The sequence below is a fragment of the Homalodisca vitripennis genome, chromosome 3 (assembly GCF_021130785.1).
Source record: "Homalodisca vitripennis isolate AUS2020 chromosome 3, UT_GWSS_2.1, whole genome shotgun sequence".
In the NCBI taxonomy this organism is placed as follows: Eukaryota; Metazoa; Arthropoda; class Insecta; order Hemiptera; family Cicadellidae; genus Homalodisca; species Homalodisca vitripennis.
The window spans coordinates 25075773-25095938 of NC_060209.1; the positions used below are offsets into that span (position 1 = coordinate 25075773).

Sequence of the window (20166 nt, forward strand, 5' to 3'; positions counted from 1 at the left end):
TTCAAACGATTCATCTCCCATAAAGCTACGATAAAAATAAGGCCGTAAAGTGAATGAGGTTTAAAATTCCTATGTAGGAAAACTTTACTCTAGTCGTTTCCCTTAAGAATTTGGACTTCTAAGAATATACGAAATACTCTTCAAACCCAAATTTCCTTCTCAGCATGAATACTTCATTTCAGATGCTTAGAATAAAGATACTTAAAACTTCCTAGGATAGAAACACTACCTGTACCATTTATCGTAAGTAAAGGCTCGGATTCCTACAGTTTGTTTGTTTTGAGTTTGTGGTATATTTAATAAACACTGACATTTGTAACGTCTATTCGTCTACAAAATTAGTTAAACTATAGTTAGTTGTAGTAACATTTATTCTAGTTATTTTGTACATAGGTTATCAGGCTCCAAAGCTTATAGTCACGTACATAAATAAGACATCATGAACTTGACACCGTATCTGACACGTATACACAGTTTGTTGCCGCTATCAGCACGTTTTGAGAACACTGCCACTGCGATAATGGCACTGGAGTAAACAGTGGCTGCCTTATCGAACAAAACAATGCCACAGCTACTGGTCACTTATCGCGGACTTGATAATAGCAGATAAGATATGAAGCGAAACTGCGTTCCGAGCTTTTAACAGCCATTATGATTCTATTGTCTTTTATACTTATATCGGAGCATGAAACAATGAACTGTTAACATAAAAGATCACAAAAATAGTATAAGCTATTTAAATTAATTAAAAAATACTGTTTTGAATTAAAGTACTACTTTCGAAATTAATATACATAAGAAAATGCTTAAGGAAATAATAAAAAATCAGAACTCTTTATTACAGTACTTGCATAATTATGGGAGCTTTCCCGACATTTACTAATATTTCTTCGAACAGGAGTCTCGTCTATTACAATATTAAGCTATTTTATGAATACTGAATCCACGTATGTATCATAGTGTACGTTCGGACAGAAATTACCGCATTTTGTTATAATTCCATAAATGTATACAGATAATTATATATTAAATATCAATGAATTTTAAGTATTTGGAATAGCGGTTACATTCGTAAGAAGGAACCTAATCTATTATAATAGATATTAAACTTGAAACTATGGGATTCTCTTCTTCTTTTAGTGATTGAAACAACAAACATTCCCTGTAATTTAATTTCAGCGAAAATTAATTTGGTTTGTTATAAAATTAATGTGCATGCTAGAACTATATTTTTTTAAATTAGGTCGTTATGATTAATTATTTTTCTTTTAGATTTTAGATCTCTGATTTTTCTTTAGAGTGTAGCTACTTTTTTATTTTAAATCAACTAATTGCTAAACCACGTATTAATCAGGCAGTTAATTATATCCCATTGACCATCTGAACATCAGTTTATTTCTATAAAATTAAATGTTGTTGTCTTTTGTATGTTTCCGTACTGTCAATAATTATTTCACGATTTTACAATAACTTTATGTAAAGTTAGAACATACATTGAGGTCAGACAGCTAATTGATTATATTTTCATAAGTTGTTAGTTATGTAATCATCACTACTGCTGATAATTTATCCACAACAAACATCCAAATGCACGCGAAACCCGCTGCACTGGTGGTCACACCGCGTTACTCCAGTAAGAAAAATATACCTCAAAACGTTAACCTCGCTTTCATTTTTCAGTTTTAATAGATCAATCATTTAAAGAGACCACTATTATGGATTAATAGGGATGGATTTTGTATATATACTGTTTACTGCGATTGAAGCTTTCTACTGAAATTCAGCTCGATTTTCTTAAACAATCATACAAATTCAAGAAAAAATCAAAAACTTTTAAAAGTCTATGAATTAAAACTTTAAAGAAATGTAACTATTAACGAGCAAAAATAAAATAATGAATTAATTTAAATTTAATAATTTTTATTGTGCGACACAAAACAAGATGGCCGCCAATTTAGTCGGCTCTTAACCGTGGGATATAAACTCATAACATCAACGTGGTATAAAACAATGGTTCATTTTAGATGGTGGACGAATTTATATTTTACAACCAATTAACATTAGACTAACCTTAATTTATTTAAAACAAGTTAATTGGAAAAACTACAGTTAAACATTTGAAACTTTTTACCTTCAAGTAGTAATTTTCCTAGTTAGTAAAGGTTTTAGATTAGTTCCAACTTTTGTATATATAACAAATAATATAAATATATGATGTCTCGGCAATGTTCATCATTAATTATGTGCTGTTAAGTGTCAAAATCTTTGAGTAGCAGTAGAGAAATTATTGATTTTCCCCAGCATTGAAGCCGAAAGAAGCTTGTCTTTATTTTAACGAAAAAAATATGATTGTAGGTATTATAGCAAATATATATCTTTAACAAGTTTACTGTAATAAAGTATACATTAATACATAAAGATATATTGTATAAACCAGTTCCAAAACATTAAACTGGGAACGCCCAACAGAAACATTTTTTTAACGCCTGTTCATAGTCTCTCATAATTTATAAGAGCTTTTAATAGTAGAGTTTATAACATAATATTTATTATACGTTATGTTCGAAACATTGTGATATGTCTATGAACAAGAAAGTATTCTATTCTGTTGCCAATCCCTGGGTTGCGAGTTTCAAGTAGCAGAACACTGTATACCCTCCGGCGGAATCAGATAAGTCTCAGTTACTTCGCGCCGGCAGCGACTGGGAACGCCCAACTGAGACAGTTCGCACATTGCCAACCCCGGGGTTGCGACTTACTGACTAAACTTTTCCACTCTGGGAGATTGCGGAACAAGTGTTTTAAATCTGCCTCATTGCAGGTTCACTTAGGCCTATTGAAAATATATTGATACCCTGTTTATATATTGATGAGATTGTTTATTTAAGCATGTACAATCTCGAAATTTCAATTCAAATTAAACCACAGATCATCTGTAAATTTATCAAATTAACGGTATTTTAACGCTGTGTAAAACATTGATGTACAAACACAGACTGATTTTATGTGTACAAACATTCATACTATAAGTAGATATTATTTATATTATGGCTAACGATCAACTGAATACATATAATTTACAAAAATACGCAAATTGAGTTTTTATAAAATATTACTATGTAAAATATTAAGATGTATTAATAAAAAATTTGTACATTACTACTAACGTGATAATCTGTCTATCATCATTAATAAACTATAAGAAAATAACAATCAGTTAACATAAAACTTGTGAGATTCATTAATTCAAATCCCAAGTAGAATGTAATGCTTTATGATTTGCATATCACAATTTTATTAGATATCACCATCATCATCATCATCATAACACCACCGAATGCCATAACACTAATATTAATATGTTCTGAGACTAAATCTGATGGCTAATTTAATATTCTTTAAAACATACACAGAATTTTAAAATTTCGAATAAATTATTAATAATTTATGATTGCACAATTTGTAATTCACGAACGGTGCAATAAGTACTCACGTTCACTTTGATTAAATTTTAAGTACCGTGACATAAGTACGTCTTTTCGATATATATTTAAGTACTATCAATAAAAGGTGCATCGCTTGTGAAGAAGTTATTTACAATTCACCATAGTCGGATGGACAACCCAACCCACTTCGCCTCTCTGCTACTTAACGTTTATTGTGAAACTTTTCCCATTATGGGATGCAACACACCGTCTTCCCTATCGGTCTTTCGAGTTTCCTAAACAGTCTCTGTGCCCATCGAGAATACTGTTATCAGGCTTCTTAGTACTACATGCGGTCAGCGCGTGTTATCTTTACATTTGTATTTGGCACTTTCCTGGTGATAACGTTGCGCCACTGTTGTATTTTACCCATATGTGGGGTTTTGTCAAAAATAAAGAAAAATTCAAGTTTAACGATTCACGTTTTATTCAACAACACACACACATTTTACAAGTTCCGGTAATAAGATATTCTATACAATAGAAAAGGGTATATTAAAGACGAGTTTAAGGTTTATAATCTAATACCACCCAAACCAATTTCACTCTTATATAGAAGGGTTTCTGAGTCACTACAGTCAATTAAAAATCAACAGTCGACGAACAGAAACAAATGTTTATACATTCATTACTGGACAAACAAAATCCACAAAAAGCAATGTATACATTATTATAATATGATTTTACGTACGATACTGTTTTCCATAAGTACGACATTCATACATTGTACTTTTTGCAATTGAATACTAAATTAATTGTTGATCAAATGACACGCGAAGAAAATTTCTGACTGATGTTAAAGTAGGTGTAACAAAGTAAAAAAGAAAACGTTTCGTGTCCGTGTATACTTAACCATGTGTTTAAAAAATAAGAAATTGTTGAACACGTTATAATTTATCATACTTCGGTTGCTTTACAATTTGTCAGGCCATTAAAAATAAGAGATATTCAATTATACTTCTATTATAGTGTTTTTTTGTTCACTTGTCATGTATATGTTGAAGGGAAATAACCGTGTAAATTCTACCGATTCATCCTTATTCTCCATAGATTGTGAAGGTTGACGGGGCATCATTTACTGGACGGTAAAATTTAGGGAAATTTTAATAGGGAATTTATGCAGACTTTTTCAATAGTATACACGAACATGTATTGGGGCAAAATAATAAATCATTAAAATAATAAAAAGTTGTAGTTAAATTAAATTAAATCAGTTATCAGTTGCCAATTTATCTATTTCGCTTGAATGAAATCTATAATGGCTTGGAACAAATAAATATCGGAACTAAATTAATATCTTAAACTCCAAACTCAAATCATTGACGGTAAACGTCTCCGATTGTAAAAATCAAGAGACCCCTCAGGGGCAGCCAATAACTGCGGCAAATATTGGACTTGGCTAGAGACTCCTTTCAGGCAGTTTAACCAACTTTTCCTGCTCGGCGAAATTCAATCTCACGTCTGTGCTGGAAGCCTTTTAAGTGTGCAACTCCTACACCTACCGAACACACTTATCCAGCCACTTATTCAGTGCCATACGCGAGCATTTAGCTGTTGAATAACTCTAACCTAAGATATGTTTCACTAGAAATTAGTTACACAGGCAATATCTGATAATATTTATTATAGCTTTCTATAAAGGATGGATTGATCTAGTAGATTACATTAATAAAGGATCTAATAGTTTTCATTAGTTCTATAGCCAACATCGAAGAGTGTAAACACTTATGTATTAAAGTGTATATTATATTTATGGTTCAAATTTCATTTCATTTTGCCCTACTAAGGAGTAATTTTAACCCGAGGTTTGTCAAATCATGGTATGTTTGAAAAACTATATATAGTTTAAAATGCTTAATGTTGAACAAGTATAACTAATAGCAATTATATAAAAATAACTTGCCTTAGAAACCAAGAAAAGAACACAAACAAAACCTGTCTACTGGCCTTAGGATTTATTAAAACACCACTGTTAATCATTGCAATGGAGGAAAACTAAAGGAATCTTAAAACTCAGTAAGATAAAAGTAAAAAGGAATGTATGAAAATTCCCCAGCGCATGAAATAAAGTATAATGCGGTGTTAAAAGTTTAATAATCCTTTAAGAATTTCTTTTCATTAATGAAGGGTCTAAAGAGCACATCTAAGTTAAACCAGAAAAATATATACAAATGTTGTAAGACAGACTTAAAAAATAAGTCACAGCTTTTGACCTATTCCTATTTAAAACCCTTTTTTCCTGACAATTCAAACTAAATGTTTGCATGAGGATAGCAACAAGTCAACAAAACATGCTAGGAGCATGCAATTACAAGGCCTGGCCATGGTTTCACATCGTTAATGAGTAATTCAAATCAGTAACTTCTAACGTAATTCCAATTAGTAACTTCTAACGTAATTCCAATTAGTAACTTCTATATTTTACCTTTTCTTGCACTGTATCCATGGGCCAAAGTATTGTGTATTGCTTGTATTCAGATAAAGCAAAATAATTCGATAAGAATACATTCCCAGCTACGGAATATAATACAATAATAAAGAGATCGATTTATTACAATGATTTCATGACGTAAACACATTCCCAAATTCTTACTATACACATTAGTTCTTTTGAAAGAATAAAAGACTGGCTGCTATCTTTGCTTTGTTTTGGTTCGTGAATTAAAGAACTGAAAATATTATATTTAGTCAATAAAAAAAGTACTATCGTGTATTATGACAGCAGAACAACTTGTCAAGAAAGAAAAAATAACACAAAATAGTTTTTACGTGAAGAAATTCATACACCACATGAAATCATTTTACTTTGCAGCTGGTCCTTGTAGATACATCATTGTAACAACTCCCAGTACTTAATGTGCATTGTGTCTGGTTGTATCGTATATCAGTACTCACCTCAGTAACGGGTGAGGAGGCCTCCTTGTCCACGTGAGGCGTGGTGCCGTTCTGGGTCGCTTTGGGGGCTACGTCGCCCTCTTCCAGCCGCTCCAGCTTCCCGTCCTCCACACCGGCCTCCAGCTCACCTTTCTTGGTCGCCCCTGAGATGTCCACCGACCTCTTGCTCTGTCGCGCACCCATCCTGCACTACCTCTGTAACAACAAACATCACAATTAGCTACAACATCTTAAATAATTAGGCACATTGATCTGGGCAAGTGTTGAAGGGTAAAGGACTGGCTCGGAGATGGACTTGTGCATGTAAGGTTCTCACACAGGATGGAATACTGTGTGGTATCACGAGCCAAGTATATCTCTTCACTGCATCAATTGCACATGAATCATTTGGGCATCTGAGCAAGTGTTGAGGGTTGAGGGACTGGCTCAGAGATGGTCTTGTGCATGTAAGGTTCTCACACAGGATGGAATACTGTGTGGTATCACGAGCCAAGTATATCTCTTCACTGCATCAATTGCACATGAATCATTTGGGCATCTGAGCAAGTGTTGAGGGTTGAGGGACTGGCTCAGAGATGGTCTTGTGCATTATATCTCTTCACTGCATTAAGTGCACGCGATTGGTCTGATGTACAATAGCCATAACCTACCCGGGGCTGAAAAATATTACAGAACGAGGCGACCTCTGCATGTATAAAGAGATGCGGTGTTATTAAATCGCATAGGGTTGTGAGTGAGGGGGTCGAGTGTGTAAACAAGGGGGTGAACCGAGAAAGGAGTAACAATAGACCCCCCGCCGTACCCCTCCATCCACATTACAATCATCGTGTGCACTCCTCACCGTAGAGTAACAAATACGTCAAATGCTGCATCCGGTAGTAACGACCTATTCATACTCCACGTAGCAAATCTAATAGGTTTCAAGCAAGTGGTAATATCTTTAGATGACTGCGTCCAACCATAAACGTGGATCCTTTAAGGTGTTTAACATTTACACATCTCAATCTGAACCAATTTGCCGTATAGAATGAATTTTGTGGTAGATACGTGTGTAGCTGACTAAATGGTTAATTTGCCCTACAGGTTTAAATCCTATTTAGAAACTGGTTTCGAATTATTGTTATTATTGCTCTCATAAGATTTACGTTGAACCTTAAAAAAGTCTAAAAGAGGACTTTAAATTGTTATAGAAAATTTCATTTGATTACTTACGCGATTAAGCCTTACCGTTTGAAAAACATATTGTGACAAGTCACTGGAATATGCGCTATTCTTCTCCGTCTATGCATTATAATAGGGTCCGAAGGCATTTCAGAATGTTCTGGGGAATAGGTTATGCATAGATTAATACACAACTATGCTTAGCCAATTAAAAATAAAGAATAGATTTGTTTAACACAGTGATCCATTTTACAAAGAATGGATTCATTCACATTACTTATAGTTTTTTTCCGACAAGAAAATGCTTAGCACGTTTTTTGAGAAAGAACAAACAACAATTAAGATGAATACTAATTTGTTTAGCATTCAATGGATGAATAAATATATATTTCATCATATAAAACACAGATCACACATATAAAACAGGAAATGATCTCCACATGGGCGTAGCCTGAGTGTGGAGATCCAGACATAAACGGAATTTGTAATATTCTGATAAAGCATAAAATAAAAAATGGTACATGTAGAATATTGTTGACCTATATCCTGTGTCAAATATCAACATTAAAATGTAGACAACAAACTATCACTTCAAAGAACATTTTCTTGCCAATCGCATTTCCAAAATACAAGATATCTTTGTGAAATTGCATAAGTACGAAAGCATGTGAACTAACTATCGTAATAAAACTAATTAAGTTTAACAGCGATTCGTTAAGATGACTGAAGACCTGAGGAAGCCGTTGCGCCGATAAAACATTTAACTGTCTACCAGAATTTGGTTGCACACCTAAAAAGAGAAAGCTAAAGCAAGAAACTAGGCAAACGTTTAAGGTAAATTGGCAATTAGTAAATTTTCATTGACATCTAAAAAATATTCACGAGATAACACGTTGTTTGGACATAGCCAGTCACTGAAAACAAATCACTTGATTCAACATTATCAAAATCGGCGACCCAGAACGATGAAAGCTCATTATAGTTAAGACGTAACCATAAGCGCTTCGAGGAGTTTGATAAAGACGCCCAAAATAAAATATAAGTTCAAGGAAGAGTGGTAGAGAGTTCAACGCAAAAACAAATAAGCTCCTAAATAAAACTATCAATATCTTTAGTATGAATGTTTATGAGCTGGAAATGGAGTTATTGGATTTTAAACACGAATTTTGTCAAATTATTGATTAACTCAACACGTGGTTTGCCTGCCTTCATTACAACTTACTGTGACAACGATAGTACGATAAAATCTACAGTAGGGACCACGAAAGAAGTGCAGTTGGTGGCAAAAAATAGAATGGACAGGCCCGTGCGACGTTGCCAACGTTGCCATACAACACGTCAACTGCAGCACGGTACGGAACAAATTTGGCAACGTTGCTCAGTCCTCATTGGCAGCTCCAAGGTCACGCGCCAAATAGGCTCCTCCCTGAACTTCACTTTCTGGTGAGCCCTACTGTAGAGGTATCTACTTTAATAGTTCAATGTACAGCAAAATTTCACAAATCAAATTCATCACAAAAAGAACAGGAGTACGTAATTTTTAGTTAGTTTAATTAAAAATATAAATATTACAATGTCTGTAGCACGCGATAACAATGACAATAGGCTACATAGGAAAAGTTACGCGATCTAGATTTCGAAGTAAATAACATTGAAATCCTCACGCTCTTTTATAAAAATGCTTACACGCAAAAAATAACATACTTATCGGTGCAAAACCTTTCAGGAAACAAGCGACCAAAATTAATTGAAGAGCACATAAAAACATTTTCTCTTTACAATGACTAAACTCTATACTGTTCTCAAACATTTCCACTTTGATTTGCAACTTTTCCAGTTTCAGTTAGAATGATGCTGCGGGCAGCCAGCCAGTAAGTAATTCTCGCGGGCCCCATCTACGGGCAGAAACTTCAGTCGCTAATGAATTTTCAACCCGCTAAAACAAACCAAGCGTCCCGCCCAAAACAAACTTTTCTACTTCCTCGTAAAATATTCTCTGGAGCAATCTTTTTGTTTTCTTCGCCACGTAAATTTCTCAAACGAGATTTTTGAAACTGAGCTATTTATAATAAATAATTGACAGTTAATAAATAATTAATTGTAACTATGGTGCAAAGAAAGTGTACAGTCACACCGAGTGACCGGTTAAATTCAAATTCAAAACCTTATTTATTTCCAAATAAAGAAATTACAATTCCATAATAGATTAATATATACTATAGTAATTTTCAAGTATGATTAAAACATAAACATTACTTAAAATATAGGAAAAAAGTACCCACATAGGCAAGCCTGCGCGTGGGGTTAAATTGGTTTCTAATATAATATATCGTACAGGCATATACAATTTACAAATAAATAATTGATATTAATGGTTTTTAAGTTTAAAAATACAACTTCAAAAAAGACATATTTATATAGACCCCGGACCTTATCTACAGATCATCATCAATAAGTCACACATTTATTGAGTAAAAATAAACCGTGTTGGAAGAGAAAATAGCGGACGGGAGAGAAGAGACGAGTGGGCAAGACAGCCAGAGGCTTGGGAGCTGAAAGCTATCAAAACACTGGTAATTGAATTTATGGTCTACAGCCCGACACGACCGATGGTCGGATATCCACTGAATAAATGTCAAGAGCGTTAGAAGAAACACACTGTATTGTAGCTTTCTCGTGATTTTTCGGTGTTTAACACGTTTCCTACGCTACTTAGTTTCGATTAAGCTTATTTAAGAGAGGACTCATATGAAGCACTAAATTAATTATGTAACAACATTCGAGTCTTGTTAGTTCATTATAATACGAGAAAAACAGTTTTCTTAAGATATTCGTAGCATCAGCTTTATGACTGTACCATCATCAGTTTATTTAGTGTGTTTGTTTTACTGGTTGATTTTTATGACGGACTTGTACGACGTAATCTAGGTTGTGTTGTGTAACTCTTTCCGGAAGAGGGTGACCAGACATCCGGCTTCAGAAGGTCATGTCATACTGTCCTCCCGGCTTTTTAAAATTATGCAAAATGTCCGGCTTTTCGTCGAACAGATGTTTAAAAATAGTAGCACCACGTTAAAACATTATTCTTAAGTCCCGAAGATAGGCCATGATAAGTTATTGCCATTGCATGTGAACTGCTGTTAGATTCAGTTGTATGTTGAGTGTTGTCTGTAGTGTCACTGGTTCACTGTTGTTTCTATCCCCTCAGCTGCACTGGCGCTACTACCCCTTGATTTCCTATTATATACAACTCATATATCCAACGAATAATAGGTCAATTTTGTTGTAATACATTATAATTTATAGTGATAATTTCTTATGTGTTTGTTAGTATAGCTTACTAACAATGTAATAAATCAATGCAATAAATATTTCACAATATTTCACACACTTTATTTTTAATATCATTTTAAAATTTGAGTTCTTATCAGTTATATTTTTTTTATAAAATGTCTAATAACAATTAATTTAATCTTAATCCACATACGAAATAACAGCCTCAGATAATATCCATCAACATAGCCTACCCTTTAACAATATGAATCCCTTTGATTTTTCCATTTATATGTTAAAACAAATCTGATTTGAGTTTTTTTTATTTGCATTACAATATAGTACTAACAAATAATGCTTTTTAACCATGTATAAATCAACGTTTTTCGCAATGTTTATAAGAATATTCACTACTGTCTCCATTTTTCACTCTCAAAAGTCCTCTTTTTAGGAATTTGCGTCTGATTGCATCAATACTGACACAAAGCAAGACAATGTTGCGCTCGTCTACACGCAACGACTCGGCTGTGTGGTTCACCGACTTTCCGAGATAACATGTGTGAACTATTTACACAGCTGCGTAACAGAAAATAACATCTAAACTATGCTAGGCTAATTGGTGTTTATCGGTAGTTAGTTATAGAAAAACATAGCTGTCATGGGCTCTCTTGGTGGAAATGTAAGCTACTAAAACTACCATTAATAGTATTAATTAGTAAGCTAAATATAGTAAAGTAATGTCGTAATGTCTTATTTTACCTGGCAGAGTTAGGGCTAAGACGCCCTCTCTAACACTTAACCTGGGGACTAACATCTTTAAGGTAACTTCAAAACCACCACCAATGCAGGCGGGCTGCTTGCAAGGACAGGATCGCTCAACGGTCACCCATCCAGGCAGCAACCACCCTCGACGTTGCTTGATCCTGTTATCTTGCGATAACAGCCGTACCCGCTACACTGCGTCATTGGCATATACAATATACAAAAACGTTTTAAAGAGGATGGATGATGATATAATGGTGACAATGTAGGAAAGATTAAAAAAGTACACTAATTACGCGTTTTAGTTCATCAAGAAAACATTTTCCATATAGATTTATCGTTACTCCAACTAAATAAAACGAGCCTTGTTAACGACAAACAAGAACATTCGACATGTCGTCTGAGTCAGCGTCTAACATGACGACTCACTCTTCCTCTGGTGAGTCAGCAGCGGTAACCGGGTTTACAGATAAGTCTGGCAATGATAAGCTCCCTATTCCCGCCCACCGCTCACTCCTTAAACTAATGTTGACAATGTTCAAGAGACATGACATAATTTAGATCAAATATAGGGAACGTTTCTAGTTTTGTGTTAGCTCACTAAGTCGGTGCTACGCCCTGGTTCTATAATAATTTGTAAACCGTATTCTCTCATTTACATTATATTATAACATTTAGGAGACAGTTGGTTAGCAAAGATTCTCTGGTTTAATTAGTATTTATTTTCGCATCTCTTTACTATTAATTTGAAGAGAAACATTTTAAACAGCTATTTTGAGTTGAAGAAACTACACACAAATTAAACTTTTTAAACATAAATTAAATCTGATTTAATCATATATTAGATTCTAAAAGTCCATAATGTATATATAAGATATTTTATAAGGAATAGAATAGGCGGCATTAAAATTAATTTAATATGATCTTTACTGTAACAATGCCTGAGTGAAAAGCAACAAAATCGCCTCAATTGTTTGTGGAAAAGGGAACACAATCGTCTCAACTGTCTGTGGAAAATGGAGCACAATTTATCGTCTCAATTGTCTGTGGAAAAAGCAACACAATTGTCTTAATTGTCTGTGGAAAATGGAGCACAATCGTCTCAATTGTCTGCGGAAAAAGGCAACGCAATCGTCTCAATTTGTCTGTGGAAAAGGCAACGCATCGCTCACATTGTCTGTGGAAAAGGCAACACAATCGTCTCAATTGTCTGTGGAAAAGGCAACACAATCGTCTCAAATGTCTGTGGAAAAAATACGTTCTCTCCTTGCTCTTTTGTCAACACCAACCGATTGTGTTCTAGAATAAGACATGAGGTAAAGAACCAATAATTCGAATAACACGTGTGTGATATGTTTAGTAATTATAACTGGGACCTGATAACAAACCAAACTTAAATGTTATCGGCAACTAAATAACTATGCACTACCGGACTAAATAGTTGTCGAACTGTGTAGGCGCTCGTAATTACTATAATTATTATTATGATTATCTTACTATCGACCAAATGGATTATCTAAGTTACGTGGTTTTTCTAGACGGGCGACTATTATTCACCTAAGTACTGTGTAAAGTACTACATTGTTGCCATATATTTAAATTCTGTAAAGTACAATAAGTAAAACATATTTATGACGCATTTAGTCCATTCAAATTACTTCATATCTCGTAATAATATCTGGATAATAGCATAACGTAATTTATTTCACGGACATAATATAATAACATCCGATTAAATCGTAATCGTCTTCTTTTTTCGCAAGCCTTCAAAAACATAATACGATCATATTTTATATAAAGCAATACACTGCGATATTGCAACACGCTAACGAATATTGTACAATTTAAAACCCGTCAGTTTTAATGCATAAGCATTTCAATTGGTATGCTGTAGCAATTACAGAAGTGAACATTATAAAATGGCTAAAAATAAATCCTAACGTCACTTTATTTTTCGGAAAAATATACCAGCCGAGGTTATTGTTGTGACGAGATAAAAAATATATCACGGTTTCAGAGTTTTAAACACAAAAAGGTGACATGTCAGGTGGGAGCTGTAGGGGATCAATTATACTGAAAATTAAAAACACTGCCGAATGGTGATATAGGTTTGGATTCAATTAATTTCCACCGTTTGAAAATTATTGGTGCGTGAAAAACGCTTGCAACGGTTGCAAAAAGCTGGCAACGACTATAGAGGGGCCCTCTTCAAAAGTGAAACTGATTCTTCAATATTGGAATATGAGTATTTATCCCGCGCCCTCTTCTCTTCTCAATAAAGGTGCACAGAATCACCTGACACGAGAACGCTACTAGTAAAAGTAGATAAATTTTAAATCTCGGTATCATACGTGAGTGTTGAATAACTACTGGCTTTCCGTATTATTAACGATTTTCGGTATTATCAGAATAGGGGTAATTCCAATGACACGGCAGGAAATGCAATACAGGAATATATGACTTATTAAAAAGTTTAAATAGCGCGATTTTTTTATAATGAAACCAATTGCTGTTTTACAAATCTATAGTGTATTTAGAGGGGACAAAATACATTATACAGCTTTCAGGCAGAAAAACTGTCAGTTTCGATTTGTTTGCAATATTAAGATACTGAGACTACTCCCTATATGATACGTAACATCCGCACTATTCAAAAGGTTTCCAAGTTAATTTTGTATTCCTGGAAATACGACATTTTAATCTCTAAGTTATAGCATTGATTTCGGAATTTAATAACGTTAAAATATTATAAACGTCCAGAACAACGGTGTATAAATCAACCAAAACGACAACAGTATACGATACTGTGGGAACTGCAGAATTCCAAAGTAATGCCCTGCACTTATTACAAAATACCACATAACTTTTCGTACAACCAAAATATATATATATTGTACGTTTAAAGTATGTTATTGACAATTTGATGGTTTAATTGAAAGGTTATTTTTTAAATACGAGTTTATTGTATTCGTTGTATAGTTTACATACAATAATGGTACATAAATCGTAAGTCCTGGAATTCAACAAATAATAATTATTATTTCTCAAGACTAAGAACTATTTTTTGGTACCTTAATTGAAATGAGGAGAACGCAAGTCTCCTAAAAGAACAATTTTATAAATAAAAGGCTTTTTATATTGTATAATGTATATTCTTAAAAAAACATTTTTAATTTATAAGATTATTATGTTAAAACAAAATATTATATAGATCTTAAAGGTGAGTTAATGAAGCTATTTAGTTACAACACTATACAAGTTTTATATACAATACGATAATTGTACGTATATACTAGTTGACTCCGATGTTCTTATTTAACATATTTTATTTCTTAACATATTTTATATTTAAGAATGAAAAGCTAACGTATTGTCAACAATACCGCAAAAAAAGAACATAATTGTATTAATTTGTATGTTTATGTCAGCATGAGTACATAAAACAATATCAGAGAATGGTTTGTTAATGTTAGAAACACTAGGATAAATAACTTTACTTACATTTATCACTTGAGGAAGATTAAAAAGTTAGTAACTAATGCCGACAAGACCGAACGATACAGTGAGAGCAGCTAGCACCGCGGCTATCGACAGATTACTGGTCAGATACTCGCTATCTCTGTGGTGAATCACTCTGATAAAGTAAATTCTGGCCACGGCCTCTCCGTTATCTCAGGGTCCAAAGTTCCTGTTTGTAAGATTAAAAAGTTAGTAACTAATGCCGACAAGACCGAACGATACAGTGAGAGCAGCTAGCACCGCGGCTATCGACAGATTACTGGTCAGATACTCGCTATCTCTGTGGTGAATCACTCTGATAAAGTAAATTCTGGCCACGGCCTCTCCGTTATCTCAGGGTCCAAAGTTCCTGTTTGTAAGATTAAAAAGTTAGTAACTAATGCCGACAAGACCGAACGATACAGTGAGTACTAACACTACTAGCAATGCGGCTATCCACAGATTACTGGTCAGATACTCGCTATCTCTGTGGTGAATCACTCTGATAAAGTAAATTCCGGCCACGGCTTCTCCGTTTTCTCAGGGTCCAAAGTTCCTGTCGATAAAATTAAAAAGTTACAAACTGGTGCCGACAAGACCGAACGATACAGTGAGTACTAACACTACTAGCAATGCGGCTATCCACAGATTACTGGTCAGATACTCGCTATCTCTGTGGTGAATCACTCTGATATAGTAAATTCCGGCCACGGCTTCTCCGTTATCTCAGGGTCCAAAGTTCCTGTTTGTAAGATTAAAAAGTTACAAACTGGTGCCGACAAGACCGAACGATACAGTGAGTACTAACACTACTAGCAATGCGGCTATCCACAGATTACTGGTCAGATACTCGCTATCTCTGTGGTGAATCACTCCCCTCTATTTCAGGATCTAAAGTTCCTGTTAGTACAACTGATAGATGATAGACTAGCACTAAATCTATAACTTTAAACGTGACCTAAAATACCCCCCTTTAGGTCAAAAGAGCTCGGTCAAAGACGGGATAGAAGTTCGAGAAATTAATACTTTTAATACCAAAAACCTACAGTGTGATCCTTAAAAATAGATCATGAAGATGAGCATTAATATTAGTTTTAGATTACTATTCATGAGTTAGATACAGTACACCGTACATGTACAGTTTGCAGCTAAGTAATAAGGTCATAAAGTTATAATATTGTCTGCATTGGGAATTCCTATGAAAGTATGATAAAATACACTTCACTGTCCATAACACCCCCATACAAAAATAAATAAGCAAATGGTATAATATACGACTACTTTTGAAAACCGAACAGCAAAAACAGTTATAGTTATACAAGTCATACAATTACTATATTAACAATATTTTAGAAAGACATTTGCTTCAACTTACTAATACTAAAATATGATACAGTACATAAATTTAACTTACATTGATCAAAGAAACAGAAACTCGGAAGTAAAGACACAGAATGTCCGATGTGGTGTCGACTAAGACTGAGCGATAGAGTGAAAACTTGTACCACAGATACACAGATTACTGGACAATCACACTGGCTAATCACACTGATATTGTATATTCCAGTCCACAGTCACTACGTTATCTCGGGTCCGTAGTGCATGTTTATACAGCAGATAGGCTCTGTCTGGTACGATTGTAGGACTGTAGGTCCACGCCTAGTTTGACGAGGGTGACTGACGTCACTTTTCTGCAGGGTAGGACAGTTAGTCCACGCCGACACCTGTGGACTAACTGTCCTACTTTTCATAACTGACCTGGCCGTGCATTAGTTTTTTCTACCTGCACGTATTCTTTATTTTGGTCAGTGATGCTTCCACTACATTCGCACAGCGTACTGCTAAAGCAGCAAATATTACCAACAGTTTACTCAAGCTATCACATATGAAGTGGATTACTAATAGGGATTATATCTTAACGAATTCCATATAGCATTATATTACTATCTGATTAATTTGGTTGGCATTGTCCTAATGAATCATAAACATCTACAGTAAGTTTGGATTAGTTATTCCTTATATTGGACCATCGTTTGTATAATACTGTATATACCAGTAGACACTATAATCGTTACAGACATTCTTAAGTTAGAAATGGCGTAACTAACCTGACTTTATTTTATGTATATAATTTCGTTTCATTCTTTTTGCAGCTGTCTTATGTAGTGTACTGAAAATTATTTAGCAGATATAGAGTTTAGATCTCGAAACATCCATTCAAGTGCTGCAGTGTGAGTACGACGATCCCTTATCAACCCCTCGTCAAAAGAAACCCGTGAGTCGGACAGTGGGTCCCAGGCCGGGACCGTGGACCTACTGTCCACCCCTTAAGAAGTAGGTAAGAAATGCTTCCGGCAGTTTTATGACGTGGACCTACAGTCCGTTTACCGTCTGGTACGGGTAAGTCAAGATAACTTCGAGCATGATCGAAAATATCCCTGAAGTTGTCACGCTTTTTATAGCAGTGTCTAGAGATCACTGTTGTTCTAAAAAACATGAAATTCGCTGACACGAATACTTTTAATAGCTAGCTGTGACCTTTAAAATTTGTTGCTTCGAGATAAGATGAGCAGTAATACTAGTTTATTTACTATTATGGTGGTATGGACTCCATTTACTTAAGGAGTGATGAATTATTATTGATAGTCTATACTAGAATCAGTGCTACTAAATCCACAGTAATAATAATATTTAAAAAAATTTGGATCCCCAGTTTGTTTTATCATCATTTTGTAATAAACAAATAATATACTGTTACACAAATCTTAATGTGTGTATGTATAGTTCAAAGTACCTTATAAACAGTTGTGAAAACTATTGCACCCGAGGTTTAATTCACGAATCATACCAACAAAGCTATTTTTTTTTTTTTTTTTTTTTTAATGACATAAGCTCATATGACATCCTCATGCCATGTCACTTTCATTCCAATTTAAAATAAAATAACACACGATTTGCTGATTGTCGTATACATTCAATCAACGTTTAACAATTGGAAATTATATTGTGGAGAGTACAAAATTCTGAGTCTGTCATTAGGTAAACAACTTTTCAGTCCTTGATCTAATATTTTCATTAAAATTTACTATACGACAGCTGCTGTACAAAAAGTACCACCACCTATTGTTGAACTAGTTCCACATTGACGTTTCAAAATAATTGTAAACTTAAAAACGTTACATTTAAATAAGTAAGTTGCAATAACTGTTTTCCGATGTTATAACAAATTTATCTGTACACATTATGTATACAGATAATAACAATACTCATTTCAAAAATTACATTAACATACGAGAACGTTTATCGCAGAAAACTATTATTTCAGTTCTGATCTATTAGATAAATTTAAATCAAGGAATTTATTTTGTAATTATCTCCAATCTGATTGCAAAAAGGGAATTTCAATTTATTTTTTGAATAACTAATTCTTGAACGAAAAAACTAGTAAACACTAGTATTACAGTTTCATTAGTATTTTATGTACGTTCGACAATTTAGACATTCAGTTTAGAATCTCAAGAAACATAAAACATTCTATTTAATTGTCAATTTTAATCAATAAAAAACTATCAAACTACCGCATATATGGATTATGGCGGTTTTGGGTTCTGTGGACCATGATAGAAGAAATTGCAAAAAAATTCCTGGAAATTCAGTCATGCGGGTGGTTGCAATATGCAAGGTTTCTAGGAAATTTACATAAATGTATGCTTTTATGAGGCTAATTTACCCCACTCGTTTCAAAGAGATCCTCACCAAAAGACCAGTGCACGCATAATTAAATAAATACCACAAAGAATTATTCATAGATACTTACTAAACACTATTCAATGAATGAAGATTTAGTTACTGCAAACAATGTATTAGAAGTATTTGAGGAATCTATTTGTGTAAATTTAATAATACCTAAAAATAATACAATACGAAGATTTAACTCACTTGATCACAGAAATAGAAACTCGGAAGTGATATCACAGTATGTCCGAAGTGGTGTCGACCAAGACTGAGCGATGTAGTGAATGCTTGTACCACGGATATATACAGATTACTAGACAGATAATTGCTATCTGTGGTGAATCACTCCGATATGACATATACCAGTCCACAGTCACTACGATGTCTCAGAGTCCTATGTACATGTTTATACAGGCAAATGAGAACAGTCTCTTCTCCTTAAGAACTGACTATACTGGTGGTCATCTTCATTGTAACCCCACAAAAACAATGTTACATCATACATCTTTCCGACTTTATTTATAGTCATAGAATTATGGGAATTGTGTCATTTTTAAGATATAATTAATAGGTACGTATCCAAACTCATTTTAGTTTTTACGATATTTTTAAAGGTTATTCAGAAAATAATCTCGAAATTTTTCAAACATTAGTTTAAATACTCAAATAGTAGAACTAAGTAGGAGTATAACTTTAAAATGAGACATATCCAAAAACATAACGATCAAAAATAAGAGTAAAAAAGTGCATGATACTTAACATTATTCTTATAATGGAAACCTCAAGGTCGATTCACTACCGCCGCTGAATATTCTAAGGGCTAAATATAGCTATGAAATTATTACTCTTTTTATACCTTTATTCTAAAAGCATTGTCTAGAAAGCACGATTAGTCTAGATTAATCTCCGCCCTTCTTGATTAATAATGGGAATCATAACATAAATTCGACTAAACACAACCTACTAATAGTTCAAACTACGTGTTATACTCTCACACTGCTTCCTTGGAGATTTAATACTGTGAAGATGGGTGAGGTGATCTAACCTGAACTGACTTGCCTCAGACCTTAGATATTCAAAAGTGAAACAGCTACCAAAGGGTCTCTAGACCGTCTTGCATATGGCTACAAACGAACTGGGATAACATTGTTAAGCTATTGCCAGCATTTCAGAAGAATCGATGCACTCCTGGATTAATAGCCTTTCAGGGGAAGAACTAGTCAGCAGAAAATCTATAACCTTCCAGAGGTGGATACTTCAGCTATCCATCCAAAAAGTGGAATTGTTACTGGAAGTTCCTACAAGAGCAAACCGAATATAATCCTGATTTATCCTATAATGAGTTCACTGAATCATT

The 20166-nt window shown here is 34.0% G+C and overlaps 1 protein-coding gene across 5 annotated transcripts in view; it reads right to left on the minus strand.

Annotated features, from left to right (window-relative positions):
• Positions 1 to 20166, minus strand: part of LOC124356698 (calphotin-like) — a 152694-nt gene that overhangs the window by 61650 nt on the left and 70878 nt on the right. For 4 of the 5 annotated variants that reach the window (XM_046807859.1, XM_046807854.1, XM_046807855.1 and 1 more), the window contains exon 2: positions 6381 to 6575. In XM_046807859.1, coding sequence (XP_046663815.1) covers positions 6381 to 6563 — 183 coding nt within the window. In that variant the 5' untranslated portion in view covers positions 6564 to 6575. Of the gene's footprint in view, positions 1 to 6380; positions 6576 to 19013; positions 19109 to 20166 lie in introns of those variants that run through there. The other variant, XM_046807856.1, reaches the window with a different exon arrangement.